Raw genomic sequence first — 21274 nt, forward strand, 5'->3', positions numbered from 1 at the left:
GTGTAAAATGGTCTCGGTGTCCTTAAAAGTTAACATAGATCGAATTTTTGCTATATTTCTAAGTTGATAAAAACATGATTGAACAAGCTTTGTGGTGTGCTGCTCGAAATTTAAATTACTATCAAACCAAACACCAAGGTTCTTTGCCACAGGCTTAATGTGATTTACTAGGGAACCAGCAGATGGCAGTATTTGATTTGCCATCTGCTGGACCCAATGACCAGGATTTCTGTTTTGTCTGAGTTCAGCTGGAGGAAATTATTTGACATCCATTTTTTAACTTCACAAAGGCAGTTGTTAAGTGAACTCAGCATTCCAGGGTCTGTGGATCTGACGGGCAAGTATATTTGTGTGTCATCAGCATAAATATGAAAAGAAATGCCATGTTTATGGATAATATGTCCAAGGGGAAGCAGATACAAGGAAAACAAAATGGGTCCTAAGACCGACCCCTGAGGCACACCATATTTAACTGGACAGAATGAGGAGACATAGTTGTTTACAGACACACAAAACTTCCTATTTGACAGGTAGGATGAAAACCATTCTAGGGCAGTACCAGAGATCCCCACCCAGTGCCTCAGTCTGTCTAACATGATGTTGTGATCAATGGTGTCAAAAGCAGCGCTAAGGTCCAGGAGTACCAGGACTGAGCACATACCTTCATCAGCAGACATTAAAAGGTCATTGGTGACTTTAAGCAGGGCAGTCTCAGTGCTGTGGTACTTCCTGAAACCAGACTGAAACTTTTCAAATATTTGTTATTTTCCAGTACAGTGAGCAGCTGTTTGGACACAATTCTTTCTAGAATCTTTGCAATAAAAGGCAGTTTTGAAATTGGTCTAAAATTATGTGGGAGGGAGGGATCTAAACCAGGTTTCTTTAAAAGTGGGTTCACGCAAGCCGTTTTAAAATAATCAGGGACACAACCAGTGGATAGGGAGCTGTTGAAAACAGAGATCAAATGGGGCCCAACAGAATCTATTACTTTCAGTAAAAATTTTGTAGGTATTACATCAAGTGGGCTGGAGGACACTCTCATTTGTGACACTGTTTTTAAAAGCTCAGACAAGTCGATGGGATAAAACTGGTTAAAACTCTCTTGTTGCTGGTGAGGAACCTCTGAGTAAGAGGCCCGGGGGTAATAGAGGCTCTGATTGACACCACCTTATTGAAAAAATAAGATAAAAACAATTCACAGTCATCATTACTTCCAGCTGAGGCACAAGGAGGGGTTGGGTTTACCAGCTGAGAAAAATAGTGTGTTCTCGCATCCTTAACCATGTTATTGTAGTTAATTAATAAATCCTTCAGACTGAGGTAATGGACTTGGAGACTAGATTTTTTCCATCTGCGCTCTGCTTTCCTGCATTCCCTTTTTAGGCTGCGAATGCTGTCATTTGTCCAGGGTTGCTTACTAGCTTTAGACGTAGGCCTAACCTTTAGAGGAGCAGTAATATTTAGTGACGACAAGCAGATATGATTGAAGTGATCGACCAGATTGTTGGTGTTGGAATCAGACAGGTGTTGGCTTTGGCTCTGAAAGAATGCGCAAAACTTTGAAACACTTTGTTCATTAAAGATGCGAGAACACACGGAGCTTGGTGAGGCGGCATGAGTAACAGGCGAATCACAGCTAAAAACAATACATGTGGTCAGATATGGTCATGTCCACCAATTCCACAGAGGAAATGCTGACACCCAGGGTAAAAACCAAGTCCAGTGTATGACCACGGTTATGTGTTTGTCCTTTGACATGTTGTTTGAAGTTAAAAGAAGTGGCCATATTTAAAAAGTTAGTTGCATTAACATTGTTGGGGTCATCAACATGAATATTAAAATCGCCACAAAGAACAATTCTGTCATAATTTAAAACCAAAACTCCTCCAGGCTGTGGAACTAGTATAACTGACTATTGGTATAATTTAACCTTAACATTATTTACACTTACAGGTTTTCTTCACTAACCCACTGTGCTTGTAAATCATTTCTGGGAATATGTGAGTGAAAGAGTTGCACTGCAGAACCCTGCTTCACTTTACTATTGTACATACTAGCCTGCTGTATTTGATATAAATGTGTATTAAAAGACAGAAGTTGACATCGTCCTTATTTACATAAACAGTGCCCAATTACAAGGTGTGGTTCTCATAAATCGTGATGTAAATATCTGAAAGTGCCAACAGGGCCCTTTTATAATGCTGGAGGAAGGAGTGGTGTTCTGCTTTGTCCTGACAGTCCAGCATTAATTTGAAGAGAGTGACGGTAGGTGATGGGGCCTTGATACTATCATCAGTCCTCAAACCTGCACAGGCTCACATCCTCCAGGTATTGGGGAAAATCTGGGAGGTCCTGAGATGAGTACCAGGGAGAAAAACTAAATGACTCAACTTCACTTTTATTTTACTTTACACAAGTACAAACAGGACAGAGCACGGCCGTGGTTCATCAAACAGAATTAAACCCAAAAAAGCATTAAAAGATCTGAAAGCCTGGGAGCTATTAATGCTCACCAGGTTTGACACATAAGTCTGCCTAACTTATGAGAACTACAGGCTGCATTAAAATATTTAATCTACTTAATTAACACAAGTAGTTTACACGGGCGAAAATAGCAAAGGAAAATAAGAAGTTTACAACTCCACAGATTTGTTTTGGAAGAGTTTTGTTCTGACTCATAACAGCAGATGGTGGAAGCTGAGAGTTTTTAGCAGCTCCATAGAAAGAGAAGCTTAAGGCAGGTGAAGTTCTGCACACCCTTCAAACTCAGTGATCAGCTTCCTCTGGTCGCAGTGCAGCCTTCTCTGTGATAGAAACACAAGTCAAAAGGTCAAAAGCTTGTTGGCTGTTGGCGCCACAGAAGGACTCAAGGGGGCAGAGTGACCTCTGCTGGTGGAGCTCACACACAGCATGAAGGCTTAAAAATATTATATGTTATATGTGTTCAGAAACTAAAAAATATGAATTAAATATAAACTTAAATAAATAGGCTAACTGCGATCCTAAGCTACATATAACATTAGTTAAATTGTCCTAATCTGAAGTTACAGGTCACCAATGGTCTTACAAATGTTTAATTCTCCCTAACAGCTTAAAAGTTATTATTTTATTATTTATTGTTTTTATTTCAGTTAACTAAAGTGTTTTTTTTTTTTACACCCAGTGCTACTAACAAAACGTTCTTTTAGTTTAGTTTTAGTCTAAAATCACCTTTCTAACTGCATGGTACATGGGCTACTTTTATTTTGAAGGCTTTACCGGTTACTATCCCTTCCATAAAAGCAATAGACCACGTGACTTCTGTTTTTGGTTTATAACGAGAAACTAATTGACTGAAGTTCAGACTCTTCATTATTTGTTCCAAAAGGAATAACGATAAAGTGAATCACCAAAAACGAAAAACGGGCCGTTTAGTTGGTTTTTCGTTTTTGATTCTGACACAAAAAACGGTTATTTGGTTTTTCGTTTTGAAACAAAAAACGAATAAACGTTATTTTCGTTTTTGTATTACAAACGAATTACGGATTATCCACAGATACCCTGACCATTTCAGAATAAGAGCGTTTTACCTGCCGGACTTTGCCGACATGTTTAGATTTTGTTGATTTGGTGATTAGTGCTTGCTTTTTGTGCTTCTACTATGATTAAGTAGGCAACGTAGTAAAAAAAAAATATTTTTTGTCATATTTAACTGAAGAAGTCTGTAACGGGTATTTTATTTTGAAAATTGACCATTGCCGTGCCGTTTCTTGTATATCTGTCCAGGCATCATTGTACCCACATTAGGTTTGTACTCCTTAATGCCTCTGATGTTCCCACAAGTAACACATTCATGTAGCCTGGGTTGGGCTAGCTTGTACCATCCTGGCTTAACATCACTCTGCACCTGAGTCAATCAAAGTGATTTGAACTGCCTTTATTGAGGAATCCAACGAAGGTTAAAATGAAGGGCAACTGGACTTGGTTGAAGCTACTGGAAGACATTTCGTCCCTTATCCAAAGGACTTCTTCAGTTCTGACTGACTGGCAGGGAAACTCAGCTATTTAACCTCAGTGGGGTCGTTATCTCGGGTCATCGATACCGCTGGTTCGTTAGTGTTCCTTGTTGCTGTGACGACAGTCGATACAGTCGTTAAGACTACCTGTGGCCAAGACTGAACGACCATCGTTGGTATCTTCACCTGAGGTCAATAGGTTACGTTTGTTGAGTTTCCTGGGAAGTGATGAAAGGACAGCATTGTAAGTGGGGGATAAGTGGTGGCGTAGACCCCCTCCCCTGTTCAATGACGGCTTCTCAACCCTGGTGTAGATGGCTTCCTTGACACCTCTTTCAAACCATCCATCTTCTCTGTCTAAAATGTGCACCTGGTGGTCCTCAAACGAGTGTCCTCTGTCCTTCAGATGTAAGTAGATTATTGAGGAAGTACTTTGTATTTTAAATGCCATCAGCTTCCTTTGCCAAGTATGTGTACACGTATGAAGAATTTGACTCTTGATTGTGCTCAGTGAACTTGTCAGCATTGTGGTCCATCAGGGGACATGTGTTGTCTGCACGTTGGAGACATTTTCCCTTGGAAGGACAATCCAAAATGGAAGCTTTCGTATTAACTGTGTTCCACTATGCAATTATAAATAATCCAGAAAAAAACGTGCCAACTGACCACATAACTATTTCTGTGCTGGTTGAAATTTGTGTATTATATTTTGTATACATGCATCTTAATTGTGCAATATTTGTCACTTCAGAGCAGATGGAGCAGTGAAAGCCTGGTTATAAAATGCATATTGTATCCAAATCTTTCATTGTGGAAAGTGTCCGTAGCCAGATTCTGAAATTAATGAAACATAATAAATTAAACATTATAGTGAATCTTGGTTGAAGTATGTATTTTACTGTATTTATATTAGAACTGTTTAATATTTGGTGTCACAGCTTGTGATAAAGTCAAGTTGCTATGAAAAAAATATTTGAAAAACTGACTAAGTATTTGCTAGACAAGTAATTACATTTTCTTATTACTAGACCTAGCTTTTTGGAGATTTGATTGGGAGAATTTTTTGTGTACATATTTTATATGGACACATTTCATCAAAATAACTTTGTAATAAATGTCTTGTCTTTTTCTTTTATCAGGTTGTTTGGCTGAAGCTGAAACTGAGCTTGAGAGATGTACCACGGCAGTAATGTCATCAAGGAAGAGGAGGATCCTCTCCAGCCACCATGTAACATTGGTATTATGAGTTGCCATCAGTTCCATATGCATGTGCCATGTTGTTTGGCCTCATTTATGCTTTAAACTTGAGCTACCTGAGTGAGGTAAAATAAACCTTTGATGGACTCCAGAAAATATTCTTGGACATAGAACCCAAGAACATGACACGCAGCACACGAGTGTACATTCTGAGTGTCAAGCTCAAAATACTTTATTAATCAAAGAAAGACATGTAGATACAGGATATGTTTTATTCTGTTATAGCTTCTATTAAAAAATATTACAGGATAATGAAATTGTTGACTTAAATAAGAGAAAAACAGACTTTAATTCAAAACTGTTTTTTCTGATTTTCTCTGTTAACAGCTGATTGTGTGGTGTAAATATTGTGGAACTTAAATCAACACTGAAAATGTGAATGTCAGATTTTGCAATGGCAGCAATAGTAATGGTAATGTTTGTCTTAAACTGACTTATGCACTGACATTTTGTGTTGATGTGTAATACACATACCACCTAGTCTAACTGGCAGCAACGTTCATTTTAGACTTTGTTTTTATGGTGCTTATTTTATTTTTTTTCAGTAATGGTGATAGTTTAAAAAAAGACAACATCATCACAATAAACATTAATTGGCTGTTTGAAGAGAATATGCATGTCATTTTAAAGGAACTCAACTAAATTAAGCATTCACTGACAAAATGTTTTGGGTTTTATCGTAACTGAAGTAATGCGAATTTAGCTTTTATTTATGGTGAAAGTTTCAACAAAGCAAAATAAATTATTATATTGACCTATCTTAAGTATATTAAGTAAAGTTGTGTCTTGTGACTAAAGAAAATAGATTGATTATGGTATCATTTAAAAAAATATAGTTTGTATTGAATTATAAATTTAAGTTGGGTAAAGTTGATTAAATTCCTTGTAACAAATCACAGCACTTTAATTAGTTTAGTCCAAAGTGAAAAATTATACTTGGATGCTATACTAAAAAGTAGGTTATTCCAAAATAAAAATTGATGTTGTACCAAAGTAAAAATGTATTTTTTTTTTCTTGAGTAGAAGTAATATTTTGATAGAAATTGAATTAAAATTTTAAGTTTCAACCAATTTAAAAGATATAGTTCAATCAAAACAATTAAAAACACAACAGACAGTTTACTGCTGTAAAAAAAGTTTATCAATACATAGAATTACCAAAAATATTTTAAAATAATTTAAAAAAATATAAGATGCATGTCAATGCATTTTAAAGAGGAAAACATGTGCATGTAATGTGAAAAAACAAAGATCAAAGGCAGGGTAGGCAAGTTGCTTCTAAAACACTTTTTGTCATATTTGTTGAAAGTGTCTTTATACACCAATGCATATTAAAAAGTTAGGTGCTCTGAATAAGAGAGTATAAAAATCGTCTGTCTGTTGTCCTCTCCCTCGCTGCCATGGCTACCAGCCGTGCTTCTACAGGAGCTGCCCACATGCGCGCGCCCGGTCAGCTCTCTCAGACCTGACGAGCGAAGCGGTCAGACCGGAGGTGATATCTGTGTGGCTTTTCAACGATAGTGACAACTGAGAAACACTAAGGGGCTGAGTCACCGTGGTGGCTTTATTTCTGCTGGACAGGTAATCTGGCTTTTATCATTTTGATGGTAATTTGTTACTTTCATCGCTAGCAAACGTAGCTACCTACTTAGCATACAGCTAACGGCAGCTCCGAGTGCAGACTGGTGTAGCAGCCAGAGTAGAGACGATGAATTATATCTAGCTGACAATGTAGGTCTAGACTGCGCCGGTTTAGTTAGTCACGATATCGGTTTATTGTTATACTATGTTTACAGTTTACTGTCTTTACCTTGTATCTAATCTGTTTGTGTGATTATCTTGTGTCTGCAGTTGATGTTTGACTGTATGTTACTCTTTTACAAATGTGGTGATGTAGCTGTGTGTTTGTAGTTATGAGAAAGACATGTCAACGTTAGTATACATAAAAATCTGTTTCTGTTATAAAAGCTACCTCTAATATACTGTAGTTTGACATTGTTCGTAACTAAACCTATTGTGCAAAAACCCTTTACTGGTGCTGTTATGCCATTACTTATTTTACCAGAAGTAAAAAATCCTGTATGTTTTATTTCTACTGTGCCCTCAGGTCACTTGCAGATTTGGAGTCTTCCATAATCCTGTACTTCTCACCAGTACATGCTGATCGGACCATGCTGGCTGGCCTGGATTCAACCACCATGTCCACAGTCCAGCCAGGAGAAAAGCTGATGACACAGTTCAGTATGTTGCATTATGAATACTCCTGTGCATTTTACTCAATACATTTATAAGTGATGAATCAAAAAATATTAAACAGTATGAGGAATACAGATAGATGGTGCGGATTTATTGTTGTGATTGCATTTCATGTGGAAATGCTAACTACTGTATAAGAGAACAATGTCAGGTATTAAAAACTTTTCACTAAGCTGATCCTCCTTTCTGTATTATCAGGTACAGCAAGGTGTACAACAAAAAGTCCAGGAAGTGGATTGAAGGTGGAGAAGGACTACAGTTACATCGCAGACCTCCACAGTGCCATCCTCCTCCTCCTCCTCCTCCGACGGTTGTCTACTACTGAGGAGATGCCTAGAAGCAGAACCAGGAGACCTGATGATCCCCGTCAACATGGGGTTCAGTCAGGTGTCCCTGCCCCAACTCTGGTAAAGAAAAGGCATTTATCATTTTCGATGTTTTATTTAAAAAAGAATGAAAATATTATCCAGAACAGGGAAAAATATCTTTGTATTTTCTCTACCCTCCTGGGAATAAAACAGTGTACAGGTATTCATCCACACAGTGGAGGGAATTATTTGTGTAGCAGTTGGTGACATTAAATCTTACACCCCCGCTAGGATTAAACCTCTGTATTGTCCTGGTGGATCAGGAGAACAGTTGCATTTCTTCCAGAAACAGCTAATTAGTATCACGACTCTGTGACCAAGTGCTCCACATTGCCACACCGCAAACTGTCTGTATGCTGCCTGACTGAACTGTCTGTTTCTCTGTCCTGGGTCTGGAAGATCAGCCATGTGTGGTGCTTGGAAACATTGTAGTCTGGATGTTGTCCACAGTCCTCATATTCTGGCCTGTAAAGGAATATATAGTTGTTAGAACCCCAAATTGGAAAGATCGGTGTAATTGGAAAGATTCATCAACATGATCGGATATTTTTATTGAACAGGGGTTTGTTGTTCTCTAACAGGACTGCTGTGTCCACGTTACACACCAGGTCAATGTACATGACACAGATGAGGCGATGGCTGAAGCAGAGCTGTAGTTAGTTGTTGTAATCAGTAAACGATAATAAAAAAGTAATAACAATAGTGATGGATTACATTTATAAAAAAAAATTTTTGACTGTCAAAGGGTTTAGGGGGAAACACCAGAGAAACTTTGAGACAAGCACACTGGGAGATAATAGACTAATATTAAAATATATATGTATAGATATACCTGTTCATATGCCGTTGTTGGAGCGTGAAGCTTGACGCAGGTATGTGCTGCTTACTAGCTTGCACCTCGTCCTCCCAGTCCTGCCTCTTCTTCCTCGGACCCTGGCAGCCCTCCCTCCGCTGCTTCGCCTCAACCCCTTGGCTCTGGAGTGCAGTTCTCATCAGAGACAATAATGCTGTCACAGTGCAGGGTACCCCCAGGATTCCCCAAGTTAAATTTAAGACCTTTTTAATACCACCTAGGATGAAATTTAATACCAACTTCACTGCCGTTTAATGGAAAATCTGTGTTAATTTTAAGCCCGAGAAAATTATTTACGAAGTTACATGAATTTAATAAAACATTTTATTATAATACATCCATATTTAACACACTATAGCTTGGGGTGTGTTTGTACTTTGATAAGATAAAATGAATCAAGGACGTCACTTTGTGTTGAAAAGTGGTGGGGACATTAGGGGTGGGGGAAAATATCGATACAGCATAGTATCGTGATATTTGCCATGGCAATACTGTATTGATACACGGACGCCAAGTATCAATAGTTTAATATATAAATTGCAGATGGGAATTTTAACATTTTTGGTACTAGAATAATAAAATCTATTTCTTTTTTAGTCCACTAGAAAACTTAGCAGGACCATAGAGAGGACTGAAAAGTGATATGAACAAACAGAGAAATGTATCTTTTTAGATAAACAGATGTTGACAAAGTTTGACTTTAGGGACCTAATTGGAAGTTGGAAAAGGGTAATAAATAGCAATAATATCTCAATATATTTAAAATCGCAATAAAATTGAATCGCAACGTAAATAATGTGATAATATCGTATCGTAGGGCCTCTGGTGATTCCCGCCCCTATGGGACACGCACGATTCACAATATTGGGTTTACGAGAACAAGATATGAAGATATTTTAACACTATTTGATGAAAAATTCAATGCTGAAATATATTTAAATGGGGGTCTGTGAGTCCCCTAGAAAATTTCCTCGCTCCCGTGATCGTCGCATCTGGGTGATATAAGCTTAATGTGCATTGTTTGATGTTTCCATTCATATAACGTTAGCCTACAACAGCGGCGCAACGCCGACACACCGACACCGTCCTTGTCTCATAGACACCCGTCTCTCCGTTGCTGTTGTAACATTCACTGACCAGTAACCTGCAGCGGGTCTTCCGGCTCCGCTGTTCCATTAGCGCCCGCCACAGTGTGAGTCTTTTAAGGGCTTATTTTTGGAATATGAAATTTAAGACTTTTTAAAATACTTTTAAGACTCCGCGGGTATCCTGCAGTGGAAGCTCTAACATGCAAAACAACGTACATGTTATGAGTCTAACATGAAATTCACGTTCACGTTACAGTAATAGTTTTATCAGCTGCAGGTTGAACTAATCCATGCTCATTACATGATCACGGTACATTTACTGCATTTAGCCGACATGCTACAGCGTTAGCTGTTTTCAGTAACTATCTTTACTATCTTTCACCAGAAGCTCAGCAATGTCAGCACAGCTAACTTTACTGTAGCTTCAGTGGATACAATACATGGTTATTGGTTATGGGTTGCTGTTTGGTCTGATGGGCTTCAGCGCATAAGACTTGATTGTTGTTTTGTATCCTTACGTGGACACTGTGTTTTGCTATGAGCCGGTTGTTTTATGGTGTTAGTGGACTGCATGTCGTTAGCTACCATGTTGTCGCTGTAGTACGAGAGACACTCGGGATCGCGCACAGGTCTCAATCCGACCCAGAGACCCCACATTAAAAGCAGAATAGCGGCTGATGCAAACAACGGAGAAAACAGGCGTGTGCTTCATTTCTAAGTGAGTTTTGAGCCCACTGACAAAAAGGCAATGAAAATTTTATTAATTTAATTGAAAAACTTACATATAGTCCCTTTAAAAATGAGGATTTGAGTTGTGTTGGTATGAATGAGGGCAGTTTGGAGTCCTCTTGTGGTCATTTATAGAAAAGCTTGCATTTTAACTGCACAGTTACTGACTAACAACATTGACTGAATGAAATGTGATTTCCATTGGCGCATCACAAACTCAATATTTCAACCTGAAACATTTTATACCAACTTAAAGACCTGGAAATTTATATTTCTATCTTCACCCTGATATAAAATAGAGATGCACTAAATTTAACATCAATGGAATCCAAAAGCAAGGTGTCTTTTCAGAGCAACTAAAGAAACATATAAAGAAGTTTATTGATGAATGAAATGATCAAAATGATTTTACTACAAAATATAAAATCCATTCAGGTGAAAATGAAACACATTACAAATATATTTTAAAGAGAAAAACAGGATATGTTGTTTGATAGCAGATCATTACTTAAAGTAACTGTTGACGTCCATCCTGGATCTTTCTCATCCACTGAAAAAGATGCTGACTTTAAAGCTGCACTATCACCTGGGCACTAAAGCTCAAACATACAGTAGCAAAAGTTGAAAATAATTGACAAAATTAAATCTAATAATATGTAGTCTAAAAATACTAAATTAGATGACGCCTCAGTAGTACTTGTGCTTTTTGTATGAAGAGAGCGTAATTTCACTTTTTCTCAATTGCTTAAATATTTCTTGAGATTTTGCCTTTTTTCTCGAAACTCTAAACACAAATCCACAACTTTTCACCCAATTCCCCAAACAACCTACTTTCAGGTCAAAATAAAGCTTTCCACTCAAAACCATTCAATCTTGCTGAAAAATCGAACTTTTCCCTCAGACATGACACAAGAGCCCTCAAAAACACACACACACACACACACACACACACACACACACACACACTACAACACAGTCTTACACACTGGTGAGATAAATTCAAAACAATAGTACAAAAACTGGTTATTAGAAATGTTGCTTGTGGTTCCACAACACACCAAACAACAAATTATTCTCCTGTCTTTGGTCTTGGACAGACCTGAGATTCTCATCCTCCTCCTCTTCTCTGGTGTCCTAAGCCTCTTCCTTCACATCTCTCTGGATCCATTGTTTCAAAACTGAATGAACTGACTCCCGACCTTTTATCTCTCTATTGAAGCTTCTGATTGGTGTGTTATCAATGTTGACTGTTTGTGTTTCCACCTGGGTAGCTGTGGGCTAATTGAGCTCAACCTGTCCTGACTTGAGTGATAATTGAATGCTGGTGCTTTTTTAAATGACCACATGGTGTAGGCAATGAGTAATGGAGGGATTTGTGTGTAGAGTTTAGGGAAATGGGTGTTTTTGTTTTTTTTTAAACTTATGGTTTTGAAAATTTAGTTAAAGCCTGGTTAGTGTTCAAGCAACTGAGAAAAACTATAAATCCATATGATGTCTTTCTTTTATATAATCAGCTCACAAATTAACAACAAAATACTGACGTCCACACAATAAGTTTATAAAATGGTGTCGACCATTTTTGCCAACACAGCTCTCTTTACAGACCTGGAAGAAAAACAACAAAAAGCCAAGATAAGTTATTTTGAAATAGACCCATTTAATTATCTGCAGAATAAATCATGACAGTATGATCATCATATGGCAGCTTTCGCAACGTTCCTGGTTTGACTTCAGAATAAACTGTTTCATCAGCTGCTGCAGGAGGTGATTTTCCTGTAGATGGAGAGATGAAATTGCCAATAAAGTCAGAATTAATAATGTACTGAACTGACAGATACACTGTCAGAGTTAACGTCTCCACGAACACAAAGAATGACAGTATTGTAACGCCCACAGAGCTCAAACCAGCAGAGTAGTAGAGCTTTCACAGGATTTACTGATGTATGTAAACTGTTCTTAAACAAGGCATAAACACAAAATGTAAAATAAATATAACATTACTTACAAACGGTTCATAAGTAATAAAAACAATAACTAACTACAAACATCTATAGTTATAAAAATGTTGAACACGTTACATACTGTAAATTTCTCTGAGTCCGAGGCCAACATGTTGGACAATAAAACTGCAGGTGAATGCAGACTTTACTCACCTTTGTTTTTCTTGGCTTTACCTTTATTGCGGCGGTTGACTTGGGCATACATCAGACTGTCGTCTGAAACAGAAGCCAGATCTCAGGATGTGTTTGCTCAGCAGACATATACATACTGTACAGCTGGAAGGATGAACGGACGGGTTGACGGGTAGAATAAAAAACAAAAGAAACTTGGGATGCTCTTGTGTTTTTCAAGTACAGTGGCGTCAGATTTTGAATGTAAATGAAAATTCAGACAAATTGTCACCACACTGACATTCAGATAATGTGTTTTTTTAATGCCTTAATCTGTGGATGAAAATATATTGGAAACACACGACACCCAACACACAATAAGATTCACATGCTGACACAAAACATACAAACTTAGAAATATTAAGAGCCTAAAGGCCCAGATGTGTGTGAGACTTGACAATTTCCAGCTCTGGTGACGCCTAGTGACAGTATGTAGTAGATACCGAAGGTCACTGAGATTAACTGAACTGCATGCTGAACCATATTTACCTCCAGCGTAATGATACGACACATTTCAAGATAAACTTTGAGCATGACTGTTGTCTCTGACTGTACCTGCAGTCCCAGCGTTCACCTCAGAGTAAACACAGACCTCCTCTGGTTCATGTCGCTTCTCTGTTAAGAAAACCAGATGAAACCAAAAACAATAAATCAATACTTCACTCTTCAGGGCAAAACATCTCTAAACTGTTTCCTATTTATGTATTTAGAGTACTCACTTTTCTTTCTAACGTTTTTAAGCTCGATCAAAGAATATGTGAAATCCTGGGACTCATCTGCAACTGAAATATACAAAAACAGCACTAATATTATTTTAAGTAATTTGATCTGGTTGCTAGACATCTTGATTAATTAAAAAGAAATCTCACTTCTAAAATGTTTTAACTTAAATTTGAGAGCTTTGTTGCAGTGCATGTTAATAAAATGATAAAAAGGTATATACTGTACCACTCTGTGTGTTTTCAAAGCCTTTGATTGTTTCATAGAGAGGAGCATCACCTGCAGACACTGTCAAATTAATCTATTTAGTTGCACGATACAAATTAAACACTATGTGAATTTTAAAAAGTGTGTAGATATACATCAATTAAATGCTTACCGTGGACAGGAGAGGAGTAGTTTTCAGCAGAACCTCGATTAGTGCTCTCAGACTGGATTGGCCTACAACATGAATCAAACAATACATATAAAAAGGAACAAGAAATGTTGCTGTTGTGTTCAAAATTAGAGAAGGGAGTGTTGTACCAACCTGATGGAGCAGGAATCTGTGAAAAAGACATTTGTTGTTACATGGTTTTGTTTTGTAAGTTGTTATTCAGCTATTCTATGTGATGAGATCAGAACACGTGTGTTTGAATAATTAAATCACATAATATCTAATAAAAGAAGAAAAGGTCTCACCTTTGGACGGTCTGTAGCGATACAAAAGGAGCAGAAGAAGAATAAGTACGATTCCACAAACCAGCCCAACAATCAACGGTACAGGAACTGAAGAGCTTTCAGGTCTGGACACTGATATAATAAATAAATAATAACTTTGAGTCATGTCACATGAAGCATAGTAAAGCCACAAATCTATAACACATACAAACACATAAACAAAAACATCTACAAATGCAGAGGTATAAACACATATGCAAGTAGATAAACAACATAAATCCCAGTCTCAATGTCATGTAATGTTTTGACACACATGAGTACTTATAGTACACTATATAACAGAGTACAGTGTGAAATTATCCATTCACAATAAACATGACTGTCACAACCACTGATGCAGACTTTCTCCAGCTCCAACAGGTGAAATCAGCTGAAACTGATGCTACTTCAGATTCAGGTCAGTATTTGACCATGTTTCTTTCTCAGACAGAAACACAGTTTACACAGAAGAAGATGCAGCAGTTGTTTTAATCCTACTCACCTTTAACTGACATCCAGCTCTGTGCTGACTCTTCTCCTGAGTGTTGACACTTGTAGAAACCCTCATCTGACTTCAACACTGCAGAGATGTTCAGCTCCCTTCTGCTATCATTTTGAATCAGTTTGTTATTTTGATAGAAAAACACATCTGAAACTAATTTTTCTGTCCTGAACTTGCAGCTGAGACTAACAGGATCTCCCTCAGTCACAGGACGGACAGGGCTCACCAGGATAATATGTTCATCTGTAAAACAGAATATGAGGTTTCAGTCAGAGATCAGCTGCTGCAGAACTTCAGAATAAGTGGATGGAGGACGATGAGAAGAGATCACAGATTAAATTGTGGAGAATCTAACTGATCCAACGATGTGCAGCACGTCCATACCAACAAAAGTTTAAACATTTATATTTGTATTCACAATCTATGCAGCCTAGAAGCAGCTAAAGAGGGCGACCCCCACGAGCTTTAAGTGGTTTTATACATCCAAAGAACTTCTGTAAAAACAGACCAGGCGTCTAATCGAGACCTGCTTTTATTTGTCAAAATGTTTACCCACACCAGTAAACGGGGTTGGCGGCTATTTGGGACTCGGCTATTCATTAAAGTTTTACGGTAAGGACAGATCAAACATAAACCCACACAAATCTTCTGTATAGCTACATCCAGTCATCGTCACAGTAAGGTGATGAAATGTGTTTCAGCCTCAGCAGGAGAGACATGTGACTGTGCTCTCTTTGGAAACAGAATGAGATAAAAACTGACTGTGACATTTGTACATGGTTAAAATCACTGTTTCATTAAATACTTACTATGTTACTGAAAACAATTAGATTTGGTGGCCAGTATAGATTTTAGGGAGTGGTTTACAAAATGGTTTAAACCTCAGGGAAACACTTGTGGTTTGACTGCAGTCGATGATAAGTCAAGTCTATGGCTTTGTTAATGGGTACATATGAACAGAAAGTGGATGAAACTGACACAATAATACCAGTGAGAAGGTTAAAATTTTTAGTTTTAAGGGCAAAACGCACTAAAAATCTCAGCTGTGAAATATTGACATGGTCAGGAAATATTGTTTGCAGTTTTTTAAATAAAAACCAAAGATGTTTGAAGTTGGTCCAGAGCAGAAGTTTCTGGTGTGCAGTCAGTTTCTTTAAGTTAAATTATTTGGCATTACCTGTATGATCAGCACATGACTGAATTATACTGCAGTGCAGAGGACGTCAGATTTTCTACCTGATTTAATAATATTTGTTGTGTAATAATCTTTAGGAAAAACAAATCAATGACATAAATCTTAAGCATTTTAAGTGAATGATTAAAGACAACAAAATGTAACAAAAGATGTTATTTACTAATGATTAAAAACTCACATTAAAATTCAAGTATTATAAAATATGTTAAATCTACAGTAAACAGATAAAAGGTTTTGGTTCACATCATCCTCCTCAGTGTAAATGTAAACGACATTTAATATTCAGTATGTTGAAACACATAATATGATGTTTAAAATAATTTATACAAGACAGAAAACATAATGAAACCATACTCTGTTTAGTGATGTTGACTGCGTTGCTGAACTCTCCTGATCCAGACTCACACCAGTACACTGCATCACTCTGCTGGTACTGTTTATGCTGCATGTGGATCCAGTCATTGTGCCCCAGTAGGAGCATGATGAGTATGACGGGTAGTCGTCCTCAGTAAACCTCCTCACTCTCCACTCAGTAGAGTTTCCCTCACAGCTCAGTGAGACAGAGTCAGAGGTGAAGTGTTGCACTCTGTCAGGACTCACTGTGAGAGACGCTGATGAATGAAAATCTGAAAAACAACATGTAATAATGGGTCAAAGCAAACAGAGATCTTAAGATTTAAAATGCTACAACGCAAATATTCCTTTATTGCTGAGTATTAGTGCAAACATTAAAACAAGGTGCAGTGTTTTGGTGAAACTGGTTTCTACCTTGAAAACTTGCTACAATCTGAGTTTATTTTAAATGATAAACAACCAAGTGACTACAGCTGCTGTTGTCTGTAAAGTGGGAAACTACCTACTTTCACCTGCCATCTTTCAAAGATACAGAGGTGAGTATTTCAAACTGAAACGTGCTGCATTGTCTCTCTAGACACAGTCAGTGTTTTCCTCTTATTTGTTAAAGTCGTCTCTGTTTGTTCAACTTGTCCATTAACCTGCTGATTTCTTTGGTTTGTCATTAACTGATTTTCACTCCTCTGTCTGTCTCACACCTACCTGACCGCTAACCAGGTGTCTTCTAACTACACGTCCTGCCTGTTGTGTCAGTAAAGTATAAGCAGTAAGATGAGCTTCAGTATCCAAAAAAGTACTCATTGAAATAAAGAAATAAAGTTTCAGCAAAATGTCTCTTTTGGTGTTTTTATGCTATCAGATGAATTAATAAAAGGAAAACAGAATAAAGTCAGAAGGAAACAAGGAAATCCTCCCAGTCCAGTATGTAAAATCACCCAGTAAAGTGGAAAGCAGAAAGTTTGTCTTGATGCTGGTGAGAGAGGAAAGATCACAAGGTCACCACAGTCAATACATTTCTTCTGTTGGGGGAGCATGAATGTACACAGCCAATTATTTGTCAGTATAAGTGTTAGTTTTAAAGATACTGTATGTTGGTCACAGACAGAAAGTGGATGAACCGAGGTGAAGACAAAACATCTTGAGAAGCACAGACAGAAACAAACTGACCTGCAGACCAGACAAACTTTGGTTCACTGTAAGAAGTGTAATACACTGGATCTCCTCTTCCAGCTCTGCACTTATATCCTGCTGTGTGTGTCTGTCCATGAACGATGTAGGAATCCTGTTCAGTCCCGTTGCTGCTGCCAGGTAGCAGCTCTTGGTCGTAGGAGTAGTCTGAATGTTTGGGAACAGCCTTGAACCAGAAGAACCTCCATCCTGCAGATGGATCTTTAACTCTGCAGCTCAGAGTTACTGAGGCTCCAGGACTCAGCCAGGATGGAGACACAGTGAGGACAGGCTGGGGCTCTGTTGGAGAGGGATTTTTACAAATAAAAACATGTAACAACCTTTAAATGAACTGTATAATATTCACTTTGAGAGAAATGTGATGTGACTCACTGTCTGATACTGTTAATTTGACAGGATCACTCCAGTCTGTTGAAGACTGCTGTGCACTTTTCATTCTGCCCTTACACCTGTAGTCTCCACTGTGGGATGAGTAAGCAGATCTAATCCTGTATTCACTGTCTTTTAAAGGTTTGTATGAGCTGGATGTTTCCCACTCGTACTCCCACTCAGTGTCTCCTCCGTCCTTGTTCTCACATCTCAGACTGATCGTCTCTCCTGAGTATATTTCAGACCAGTTTGGTTGCAGAGTCACAACAGCCCTGTTTGGGACTGTTCATGATCATGAATTCATAGTGAGGATACAAAAATGACAAAATGGTAAATCTATAGCAAAATCTATTTATCAATTAATAATTATGGATTCAAAACTGTTTTTAAATTATGTTTCAAAAACAAATCAAACTCACTAATTTTGTTGATGCTGACTGGATCACTGTCCTCTGTGTAGTAAACTGGGTCTCCTCTTCCTCCTCTGCACCAGTAGAGTCCTCCCTGTGAGACACTGATTTGTCCATCTGAGATGAAGACAGCATCTTGTGTGTTCAGGGGTTCAGAGGTTTTCTCTCCTCTGTACCAGAAGTATTTCCAACCAGATGACGGGTTCACAGAGCAGCTCAGGGTCACACTGCCCCCTGCTGGAAAGTCTCTCCTGTCAGCGCTCAGTTCAGCCTTTGGTCTCTGTGCTGTTTGATTTAGAACAAAGACATAAAACAAGGAAATTACTGTCTGTGCAGCCCCACAGGCAAGAAATACATTCAGTTTTGGTCAAGTTTTAAACCTCTCTCTCTTTTCCTGTGTTTCTTGTGTTTATCTCTACTGAAACTATCCATGAGAACAATTCACCAAATTTGCAAGATGAAATATTTTCCTCATTTTGACACAGCAATCAAAACAAACATCATACTTTGGCATTTCATTACCACTACAAACTACCACTTTATTGAATTTGATTACATTTCATTCACAGTCAACATGAGCAAGAGGAAAGGAGAAAATAGGTTAAGTTAAAACTTGAAATGGTAAGAATTAGGAAGAAGTAATGATGCCGCCTGTATTTTATGATAGTGTCTTTGTTACTGTGTGACCTGAAGAGAGCGACATAATTGTTGTTGTTTTCTGTTGCGTTATTTACATTTTACATTTTCATTACAGATGACAGACGGTCCAACTTACATGATACTGTCATTTGATGACATCACTCCACTCTGTTGAGGAATATGAGTCTCTTCTACCCTTACAGCTGTAGTCTCCACTGTGGGACACAGTAGCTCTGATGATCCTGTATTCATTGTCTGTTGTAGGTCTGTTTAATTTGTCTGGTGTCCATTCATACGTCCATTTAGTGTCTCCTCCTCCCTTGATATCACATCTGACAGTGAACATCTCACCACTGAAGATCTGAGTCCAGTTGGGTTGGAGAGTCACAACGGCCCTGTTGGACACTGTTTACACAAAAAATACCCAGTTAGGATACAAAAATAAAAGAGAAAGGATACAAATGGTGAATCTACATCAAAACGTAATTGATTTATTAATTAAAAGCTATGGATACAACATTTTTTACATTATGTTAAAAAAATTATGGAAGCACATTACATTCAGCAAAGAAAAAAAATCAGACAACTTATCTCGTAATTACGAAAACAGATGTTATAATGATGAGATCAGGAACTCCTAATTATCAATAAAGTTAAGGAAGGCTAGTTAGACTATCAGTCATCGCTGACCTACAGTGAAAGACAATGATTGAGCTCATGGATTTAATCTGCTTTTCCCCTTTTACTGTATGAGACTCTGGAAATATTGATGTCACTTAATGTGGATGGCATTAATATCAGTATGTCAACATTGCGGTAACATCGTGTCACAGCAGATTTCAAAATAAAAGTGAGCTTCTGGTGAACATAATGTAATATTAATGGTGTGGCAGAAATGAAAGATGAATAATGAAATAAAAAATGATTAAGACTACACAAATTTTTGAAAAATGTCTGACATTTTCACTGAATTTTCTCTGAATTCAGATTAATGTTTAAAGAAATCCTCCTGTTTCCACTGACTTATTTCACTTCACAGTGACGTGTGAGTGTCCCTCAGTCAATACCAGAGCTATCTGATGTAGGAAAGATTACGCCCTAATCTTTTCTTTATTGGCTGGTCTGAGATATGTATTTTTCTTTGCACAATGGTGTACGAGAGTTTCAGATCTATGAAAATACTCACATGGAATAGCCTTCATTTCTCAGAACAAGAATAGACTGACAAGTTTCAGAAGAAAGTTCTTTGTTTCTGGTCATTTTAGCCTGTAATGGAACAATTGCTGATGCTTCAGACACTCAACTAGTCTAAAGAAGGCCAGTTTTATTTCTTCTTTAATCAACACAACAGTTTTTAAGCTGTGCTACCATGGCTGCAAAATGTCTTTCTAATGATCAATTAGCCTTATAAAGTGATAAACTTGCATTAGTAAAAACAACGTGCCATTTGGGCTGATGTTTGCTGATAATGGGCCTGTAGATATTCCATTAAAATCATCCGTTTGAAGCAACTAGAGTCATTTACAACATTAACAATGTCTACACTGTGTTTCTGATCAGCTGATCAATAAACAATGTGCCTTTCCTTTGAAAACAAAACATATCCAAGTGACATATTATTGTTTAAAGTGTGTGTACATTTTAAATTCAACATAAGCCTCTATAGTCATCACTTTCTCTCTGAAGTGAAATGAAGTGAAATATAAGCTTTAATTTTGAAATCCTACATCAGATAGCTCTGCTATTGACTGAGGGACGCTGTGGTGGTCTGCAATCACTCTGAAGTGAAATGATTCAGTGGAAACAGGTTTTCTTTTAACATCAAAGTGAATTTAGAGAAAATTCAGTTAAAATATTAAACATTTTTTAGATACTCTTGTAGTCTTAATCATTTATTCTTTATTTAGATATTTCATTTAGTCTTTCATTCCTGCCACACCCGTTGAATATTACAATATGTTCACCAGAAGCTTTTATTTGTAAATCTGCTAACGTGATGTTACCATAATGCCTAGTAAATACCAACTTCACGCATCACAAAACAAAGCGTAGCTCTCTTGACCACAGTCAATGTTGACATACAAATATTAATGCCATCCACATTAGTAACATCAATATTTCCCAGTGACTCATATAGAGAAATAAATAAAAGAAGATTAAATTCAGTAGTGCAATCATTGTCCACTTCTCCTGTAGTGTAGTTCAGCGATTCTGGTAATTACGCGATAAGGTGTCTACATTTTTTTTCCTAGGTGAATGCAATGCATATCCATAAAAAAACAAATGTCAAACTCACTAATTTTGTTGATGCTGACTGGATCACTGTCCTCTGTGTAGTAAACTGGGTCTCCTCTTCCTCCTCTGCACCAGTAGAGTCCTCCCTGTGAGACACTGAATGGTCCATCTGAGATGAAGACGCTCTTGTGTGTTCAGAGGTTTATAAGTTTTCTCTCCTCTGTACCAGAAGTATTTCCAACCAGA

The 21274-nt window shown here is 37.6% G+C and overlaps 2 protein-coding genes across 2 annotated transcripts in view; one reads left to right on the forward strand and one right to left on the reverse strand.

The window, feature by feature from the left end:
• The window catches only part of LOC119911918, a 334810-nt gene that overhangs the window by 190751 nt on the left and 122785 nt on the right, over positions 1 to 21274 (forward strand).
• LOC119911480 (Fc receptor-like protein 5) overlaps positions 11966 to 21274 on the reverse strand; it is a 95011-nt gene continuing 85702 nt past the window's right edge. The window contains exon 21 of the mRNA XM_038730374.1: positions 11966 to 12151. Within this exon, the coding sequence (XP_038586302.1) occupies positions 12144 to 12151 (8 nt within the window). The 3' untranslated portion in view covers positions 11966 to 12143. The remainder of the gene's footprint in view (positions 12152 to 21274) is intronic.

Source organism: Micropterus salmoides, unplaced genomic scaffold, assembly GCF_014851395.1.
Source record: "Micropterus salmoides isolate LMB-PRFRI ecotype aquatic unplaced genomic scaffold, ASM1485139v1 Ms_hic_scaffold_2, whole genome shotgun sequence".
NCBI classification, from domain to species: Eukaryota; Metazoa; Chordata; class Actinopteri; order Centrarchiformes; family Centrarchidae; genus Micropterus; species Micropterus salmoides.